The sequence below is a fragment of the Hyperolius riggenbachi genome, chromosome 8 (assembly GCF_040937935.1).
Source record: "Hyperolius riggenbachi isolate aHypRig1 chromosome 8, aHypRig1.pri, whole genome shotgun sequence".
NCBI lineage: Eukaryota > Metazoa > Chordata > Amphibia > Anura > Hyperoliidae > Hyperolius > Hyperolius riggenbachi.
The window spans coordinates 59,358,560-59,367,692 of record NC_090653.1 but is presented as its reverse complement, the minus strand read 5'-3'; the positions used below and the strand labels follow the sequence as shown (position 1 = coordinate 59,367,692).

Below are 9,133 nucleotides of genomic sequence, written 5' to 3'. Positions count from 1 at the left end.
TTTTAAAAATAAAGAAAACCCTGAGAATCCCCCATGAGAAGGTGGGCTAGTACAAAATCTGTTGGTAATGTCAGATTTCTACTACTTAAAGTAAGTGACAGCAACATAGGCGAAAAATAATTTATGGCTTACTTTACTCTGGAAGAAACATACCTCTTAATTATTTTGTATATGTTTACATGTATTTTAAATTTTAAGATTTTCGCGACAGAGGTCCTTTAAGGATTACTAATAATGAGTTAATTACCTGTTTTTTTTTATGCTAGTTGTAACGATTGGTGTCAACACGCAGAGAGAATCTGATTATTGGGGATCTGCAGATTCACCAGTAATGCAGATATACACCAGATTTTGAATGATCTGCAGAATCACTAATAGTCCAGGTATGTCTAACCTCTGGACACCTGAGATATGAGTGTACAATGTAACAGTAGCACTTTGAGAGAGAACGGCCAGAGGAACTGGAGGTATGAAGAAGAAGGGATTTCACCTCAGACTGTGGGTGAATCCCTAGGCCAAAGGCTCCCTAGGAGAGGGGCCTAGGCTTGGTTGCAGGAAGCCCTGCTGCTAATATAAACAGGCTGGCCCTAACTAGGTGTGATGGCCTATTCTCTATGCCCTGGAACCGGGCTAAGGTATAACATAGAAATGACACAGTATCCTAGTCTTGGGTGCGAGGTCCGCAGTCACAACACCCCGGAACTGGTCTAAAGCATAACATAGAACTGACACAGTATCCTAGTCTTGGGTGTGAGGTCCGTAGTCACAACACCCTGGAACTGGTCTAAAGCATAACATAGAACTGACACAGTATAAGAGAGTAATCTAGCTCAGTGTGAATTCCCAGGTCCTCCCGGTTCTAACACATTGTAGGATCTGACTGAGGTCTGTGTGCTAACACATAAAGCATTTGCACTGGCAGACAACCAGCAACTGGCAAGCAAGCTGTATATATAGCTGCTGGAGTCTGCCGCCCCGCCCAAGCCACTCAGCCAATCATGAGTCCAGCAGGATTCAGCTGATCCTCCTGATCAGCTGACACTTCCTCTGCTGGTATAAAGGTCCTGACTTCTGGGCCGCGCGTGCGTAGCTCTCCAACCGCTCATGTAAACTAACAGACCCAGCCACATCAACCGTACGCTGCAGCATACAAACCGCCGCGTTGGACACAGAAACAGCCGCCTTGTTGTCGGTACATGCGGCGACCTTTCCGCGTCCTCTCGTGGTGCCAGGCGTACATCTCTGTATGCCAGCCGCTGCGCTGGACGCGGACTCAGCCGCCCCGCCGTCAGTACACACGGCGGCTTCTCTGCGTTTCCTCACACTAGTGTGTTTTTTTATGTCGGTCTTTGATGTTTACTTATGAAGTTAATACTTTATGAGATGAAAAATTAGCATCCAGAGTACTAGCTGCACAGGGTTTGCGTGTTCTCCCTGTGTTGTATACAGTGCATTACCATATTGCAACTAGAGATGGCCCGAACCTCCGATTTTTGGTCTGTGAACCGGCTTCGTGAACTTCCGCAAAAAGTTTGGTTCGCACGAACTTCCGCGCACCGCAATAGACTTCAATGGGGAGGCGAACTTTGAAAACTAGAAACACTTAACATTTAAACACTTTATTGGCCACAAAAGTGATGGAAAAGATGTTTCAAGGGGTCTAACATCTGAGTTTTTGCATGGATGAGTGGGATAGATGCCAATAGTCCCGGGGAAGAAATCTGGATTTGACGCAAAGCAGCGTTTTAAGGGCAGAAATCCCATTGAATGCTAAATTGTAGGCCTAAAGTGCTTTAAAACATCTTGCATGTGTATACATCAATCAGGGAGTGTAATTAGTGTACTGCTTCACACTAACAGACCAAACTCACTGTGTAACGCACCGCAAGCAGCTGTTTGTGTAAGGATGGCCGTTCTGGACTGGTGCGCACCATGGCCAGAGTGCAGGCCGTGGCGGCTTTCAAGCCCAGTGCTTTAAAACACCTTGCATGTGTATACATCAATCAGGGAGTGTAATTAGAGCACTGCTTCACACTGACACACCAAACCCACTGTGTAACGCACTGCAAACAGCTGTTTGTGTAGTGATGGCAGTGCTGGACTGGTGCGCACCATGGCCAGAGTGCAGGCCGTGGCGGTTTTCAAGCCCATATGGTCACCGGGCTGTGGTAGCTCAATGATAGAACAACATTGACTGTCAGGTAGGTATATGCAGCGATGGGTATTACAAAGTGCACCTGTCACACATAGACAGGTAGCAGACAGGCACAGTGACACTGCGTGCACTCACGTAGGTGGGTGGGTGCACAGTGAACAACAGGTAGGTATATGCAGTGGGTATTACAATGTGCACCTGTCACACACACAGGTAGTAGTCACTGAATGTGCTGGGCCTGGCAGTGGCACACACAGTATGAATTATCAAGGCTGTCTATGCAACACAAGTATCAGTGGGACACACAGAAAAAGAATAGATCACAAGAACAAGATTAGCTCTCAAAAGAGCTGTTGTGGGGTGCTATTTTAACAATAAGAATCAGCAAGGAGCAAGCTAACCTACAAGAGCCTAACTAAGCTTTCCCTATGAGAGTCTACAGAAGCTGTCCCTTCACTAATTACTGCAGGCAACCGAGTGAGTGAAAAGCCTGATGTTGCCTGCCTTTTATAAAGAAGGGGTGGGGCTCCAGGAGGGAGAGTAGCCTAATTGGCTACAATGTGCCTGCTGACTGTGATGTAGAGGGTCAAAGTAGACCCTGATGATGAACTATGGGGGCGAACAGAACTTCCGGAAAAGTATGTAGTTCTCCGCGAACACGAACCACGGAAGTTTGCCGGGAACCGTTCTCCGGCGAACCGTTCGGGCCATCTCTAATTGCAACCTGTTATATAGCAATCCAATCATCACACTGTAGATGCTGCAAAGTTGGTGTGTTGCAGTGTGATTAGCCATGTTACAAAGTGGCCATTACACCACACCTCAACCCAACACTGTGAATAAGGCAGCCTCCATTTCCCTCTCAGTCCAGGTATGCTTTAATGCTGCACAATTGGAAGGATTTCAGTCTTAAAGTGGACCTAAACTCTTGCACAGGACAGTAGGAAGACAGAGAAATGCACCCTGTATGTATTTAAAGAGTTTAGCCTGTTTAATCCCACTCATCTGTGTCTAATCACAAGCTGTAATTTGATCTCTCTCCTGGGTCAGCAGCTGAGTGCCATGGCAGATAAGCTCATTTGAAAGAACAGGATGTTAACAATATGTCTGCTTGAATCAGGAAGTAGAAACAGCGCAGATTTATTTTAGGATTTGTCGCAGCATGAGGGGAAAGCTGGCCACACATCGGCGGGGAGGGGAAACAGTCCCCCTCCCTCACCACGGGCTTTCCCCACTGTGCTCCCCTCCTGCATCAATCATCAGTGACTGGCAGGGGGCAGCGGTAGGAACACATACCTCCATCCACGGGCTGGAGGTTACGATCTCTAAATGCCTGACGCTACTTCCTGTTTAAACAGGAAGTAGCATGAGGCACTTAGAGATGGACCTCCGCGGTGGATGGAGTTATATGTTTCTGCCACTGCCCGCTGCCGGCCTTTAATGAATGATGCAGGAGGGGAGTGCAGAGGGGAGAGTCCGAGGTGAGGAAGGGGGGGACTGTCGCCCCTAACCACCGATGTGTGGCCAGCTTCCCCTCATACTGTGACCCCTCATGTCATGTCCCCCAAAACAGCCCTGAGCGGGCCTGGGGGATCAACATTTTTGCAGGGGGCCCGGTGATTTCTAGTTATGCCCCTGCTGTTGTTGTGTATCTTTTAGAGCAGATAGTACATTATGAGTTCAGGTCCGCTTTAAATACTTACGGTTTCTGAAGCTTTGAAGCTCTTCCAATTAGGATGCACCCGTTAACTAGGGGAGAGCTGTAGCAACTCAAATGAGTGTGGCCAGAGCTTTGGCAGACATTTTGAAAGAAAAAAAACCCCGCTACAGCCCTAATACCAAGGGGGGAGGGGAAGTGCAGAATGATTACCTGCCTGGAGGACAGGTTAATATTGAAGTCTGAAAATATCCCCCATATACCAAAATATCCCCCATATACATGTACATACTGTATATTATATACTACTATTAGAATTAGAATTAGAATTAATCTACTTTTTAATTAGTTGCACATTCATTTTATTGTTTTTAAGGCAGTGTAAACAAAAGCCATAAGGCGGCTTTTCAAAAATGTAGCCTCATGGATCAATCAAATCAGACCATGGTGACATTTTTCATCATCAAAGGAATCTCAGATGTACCAGAGCTTCAGGCTCCAATCTTCTTTTTTGTTTACCTCATTTATCTCTTCACTCTTGGCGGAAACATGACCATTGTTCTTTTGATCTGCTTGGATCACCATCTTCACACTCCCATGTACTTCTTTGTAGCCAATCTCTCCATCCTTGATATTAGTTCTATGACTGTCTCTCTACACAAGATTCTTCTGATAGGTCTAACCGGTAATCATGTTATGTCGTATTTGAGCTGCATGGCCCAGATCTTTTTCTATGGGAGCTTCACTACTAATGAATTATTTATCCTAACGGCTATGAGCTATGACCGCTATGTGGCCATTTGCAACCCTCTGAGATACACCGCTATCATGAACCACAAAGTCTGTGCTCTTCTGGCTGCCGTCTGTTGGGGTCTCAGTTTCATAGAAGTCATGCCCGTAGTTGTTCTCCTTGCTGGATTTTCCTGTTACAAATCCAACATAGTCAACCATTTTTTCTGTGATATTCTGTATGTCGTTCAACTCTCCTGCAGTGACACTTCCGTATTGCAAGTTCTATTCTTAATTCAGGGAACCATCTTTGTGACTCTTTGCCCTATCCTTGCAATTATTCTTTCCTACATCTTTATTATTGGTACCATATTAAAGATCAGTACCAGCGCTGGAAGACGTAAAGCTTTCTACACCTGCTCCTCACACCTCGCAGTTTTCATCCTTCTCTGTACTACAGTCATTTTTCAGTATTTGAAACCCATTACGACAGACAGCCTGGGATACAATAAGTTGCTTTCTCTGGTCAACACAGCCACTGTTCCCTTGTTCAATCCCCTCATTTACAGCCTAAAAAATAAAGATGTAAAATCATCTGTGAAGAGGAAGTTGCATTTCTGTAGGGTAAACTAAATCAAACATTTCAGTAGATTTAAAAAGTACCGGACAATGGTAAAAACTACAGAATACTTAAAGTGGACCTGAACTCTTGCACAGATTTCATGAAAACAGAAAGATATTGACCCTGTGTGTTTTTAGAGAGAAGAGTCTGTCTAATCCCCCCTCATCTGTAAGTAATCACAAGTGTAATTTGATCTATCAGCTTTGTCAGCACAGACATCCGGCAGTCCTCGGCAGATACCGCTTATAAAGCTTGTGAACACAGGATGGTATCTCTTTGTCTAGTGGCTGGAGAGTGTACTGGTTAAGGGCTCTGCCTCTGACACAAGAGACCAAGGTTCAAATGTGGGCTTTTCCTGTTCAGTAAACCAGCACCTATGCAGATGGAGACCTTGGTCAATACTTTTTATCCCTTTATTTACTGACCTCAGATTTGCCTTGTGACCTGAAATTGCCTTGCCCTTTTGTACCTCGAAATATTACTCTGCAGCAGTGCCGACCGAGACACTCATTACCTCTCTTTCTTTAAAATGACAATGATTCTGCTTGTTGTATCTCTGGATCAGACTTGCTGATAAGCCCACATAGCTTTTTCTGATGGTAGGAACACACTAGTAGAGTTGGGCCGAACCTCCGATTTTCGGTTCGCGAACCGGGTTCGCGAACTTTCGCGAAAGGTTCGGTTCGCGTTAAAGTTCGCGAACCGCAATAGACTTCAATGGGGATGCGAACTTTGAAAAAAAAAAATAATTATGCTGGCCACAAAAGTGATGGAAAAGATGTTTCAAGGGGTCTAACACCTGGAGGGGGGGATGGCGGAGTGGGATACATGCCAAAAGTCCCCGGGAAAAATCTGGATTTGACGCAAAGCAGCGTTTTAAGGGCAGAAATCACATTGAATGCTAAATGACAGGCCTAAAGTGCTTTCAAACATCTTGCATGTGTATACATCAATCAGGTAGTGTAATTAAGGTACTGCTTCACACTGACACACCAAACTCATCGTGTAACGCACCGCAAACAGCTGTTTGTGTAGTGACGGCCGTGCTTTACTGGTGCGCACCATGGCGAGAGTGCAGGTTTTGGGTGGCTTTACAGTTTAAAGTGGCTTTATGGTCATCTGGCTGATGTAGCTGAATGACAGAACAGTGACTGTCCAGCTGATCAAATTTGGTCTGACCACAATGAGGCAACGACCTTATTATCGTGGGTGTGCCCCCCGAGACACTCATCTAGGCGCCGGTCATTGCTCCATTGTGATACGCAAGCCCCTTCACCACGGCAAGGTAATGATCACGAAGGGGAATGGGCGCATGTACATGCCTTTTCTTTTGTTGTTGCAGCTGCCCGCAGTGCAGCCAGAAAAATTAGGCAGTCATGTACACGCACCCGAAAAATTATTACAGCGGGCGCTGCTAGCAGCGGCCTAAAAAATTCAGCAATCCGCCTGGAGTCCCGGACCCTGTTGGTGGTGGCGGAGAAGGTAGTCAAGCGGCCTGCAGGCAGACATGCTGTGTGGAGGGACTGGGAGCGACTTAGTCTTCTTGGGGCAGGCCAGGCAGCCAGTCACACGGCGTGCAGGCAGAGATGCTGTATGTGCGGGGACTGACTTAGTCTAGGGGCGGGCAGCAGCCCTCCGGGATCCATGCCTCATTCATTTTGATAAAGGTGAGGTACTTAACACTTTTGTGACTTAGGCGACTTCTCTTCTCTGTGACAATGCCTCCAGCTGCGCTGAAGGTCCTTTCTGAGAGGACGCTTGCGGCAGGGCAGGAGAGAAGTTGGATGGCAAATTGGGACAGCTCTGGCCACAGGTCAAGCCTGCGCACCCAGTAGTTCAAGGGTTCCTCATCGCTGTTCACAGCAGTGTCTACATCCACACTTAAGGCCAGGTAGTCGGCTACCTGCCGTTCCAGGCGTTGGTGGAGGGTGGATCCGGAAGGGCTACGGCGAGGCGTTGGACTAAAGAACGTCCGCATGTCCGACATCACCATGAGATCGCTGGAGCGTCCTGTCTTTGACTGCGTGGACACGGGAGGAGGATTAGTGGCAGTGGTACCTTGCTGGCGTTGTGCCGTCACATCACCCTTAAAGGCATTGTAAAGCATAGTTGACAGCTGGTTCTGCATGTGCTGCATCCTTTCCACCTTCCGGTGAGTTGGTAACAGGTCCGCCACTTTGTGCCTGTACCGAGGGTCTAGTAGTGTGGCCACCCAGTACAGCTCATTCCCCTTGAGGTTTTTTATACGGGGGTCCCTCAACAGGCAGGACAGCATAAAAGACGACATCTGCACAAAGTCGGATCCAGTACCCTCCATCTCCTCTTGCTCTTCCTCAGTGACGTCAGGTAAGTCAACCTCCTCCCCCCAGCCGCGAACAATACCACGGGAAGGTTGAGCAGCACAAGCCCCTTGCGATGCCTGCTGAGGTTGTTCTCCTGCCGCTGTCCCCTCCTCCTCCTCCTCCTCCCCCAAAGAAACACCTTGCTCATCATCCTCTGAGTCTGATTCGTCTTCTGCACACGACTTCTCTTCTTCCTCCTCCTCCCCCCTCTGTGCTGCCGCAGGTGTTGAGGAAACAGCTGGGTCTGATGAAAATTGGTCCCATGCCTGTTCCTGCCGTAACGGTTCCTGGTCACGCTCATTCGCAGCTTCATCCGCCACTCTACGCACAGCACGCTCCAAGAAGTAAGCGTAGGGAATTAAGTCGCTGATGGTGCCCTCACTGCGGCTCACCAGGTTGGTCACCTCCTCAAACGGCCGCATGAGCCTGCATGCATTCTCCATCAGTGTCCAGTTGTCGGGCCAGAACATCCCCATCTTCCCAGACTGTTTCATTCTACTCCAGTTGTAGAGGTAGTGGGTCACGGCTTTCTTCTGTTCTAGCAGGCGGGAGAACATGAGCAGGGTCGAGTTCCAGCGAGTCGGGCTATCGCAAATGAGGCGTCTCACCGGCATGTTGTTTTTGCGCTGAATTTCCGCAAAGCGTGCCATGGCTGTGTAAGACCGCCTCAAATGCCCACAGAACTTCCTGGCCTGCTTCAGGACATTCGCTAAGCCAGGGTACTTTGCCACAAATCTTTGAACCACTAGATTCATGACATGTGCCATGCAGGGTATGTGTGTCAGCTTCCCCATATGCAAAGCGGCAAGCAGATTGCTGCCGTTGTCGCACACCACGTTGCCTATCTCCAGGTGGTGCGGGGTCAGCCACTCATCCACCTGTTTCTTAAGAGCAGCCAGGAGAGCTGCTCCAGTGTGACTCTCCGCTTTGAGACAAGCCATGTCTAAGATGGCGTGACACCGTCGTACCTGGCATGCAGCATAGGCCCTGCGGAGCTGGGGCTGTGTAGCTGGAGAGGAGAACTGCCACTCAGCCAAGGAGGAGGAGGACAGCGAAGAGCATGTAGCAGGAGGAGAGGAGGTGGCAGGAGGCCTGCCTGCAAGCCGTGGAGGTGTCACAATTTGGTCCGCTGCGCCCTGCTTGCCATCGTTCACCACCAGGTTCACCCAATGGGCTGTGTAGGTAATGTAGCGGCCCTGCCCGTGCTTGGCAGACCAGGCATCCGTGGTCAGGTGTACCCTTGACCCAACGCTCTTCGCAAGAGATGACACCACTTGCCTCTCAACTTCACGGTGCAGTTGGGGTATGGCCTTTCTCGAAAAATAAGTGCGGCCTGGCATCTTACACTGCGGTGTTCCGATGGCCACAAATTTACGGAAGGCCTCAGAGTCCACCAGCCGGTATGGTAACAGCTGCCGAGCTAACAGTTCCGCCACGCCAGCTGTCAGACGGCGGGCAAGGGGGTGACTGGCCGAAATTGGCTTCTTCCGCTCAAACATTTCCTTCACGGACACCTGACTGCTGCTGTGGGCAGAGGAGCAGGAAGCGCTCAAGGGCAGAGGCGGAGTGGAGGAGGGTGCCTGTGAAGGTGGAAGGGAGAAAGCGGCAGAAGCAGATAATGCACCTGA

At 48.7% G+C, this 9,133-nt stretch overlaps 1 protein-coding gene across 1 annotated transcript; it reads left to right on the top strand.

The window, feature by feature from the left end:
- The first annotated feature begins 4,235 nt into the window (after nucleotides 1-4,235).
- On the top strand, nucleotides 4,236-5,174 carry LOC137527333 (olfactory receptor 6C3-like). Its single transcript, XM_068247841.1, has one exon. The coding sequence runs from the start codon at nucleotides 4,236-4,238 to the stop codon at nucleotides 5,172-5,174; it is 939 nt and encodes a 312-aa protein (XP_068103942.1).
- Nucleotides 5,175-9,133: the final 3,959 nt, after the last annotated feature.

Coding starts and splice junctions, on each gene's coding strand:
- LOC137527333 (XM_068247841.1), top strand. CDS start 4,236: ATGGATCAATCAAATCAGACCATGGTGACATTTTTCATCATCAAAGGA.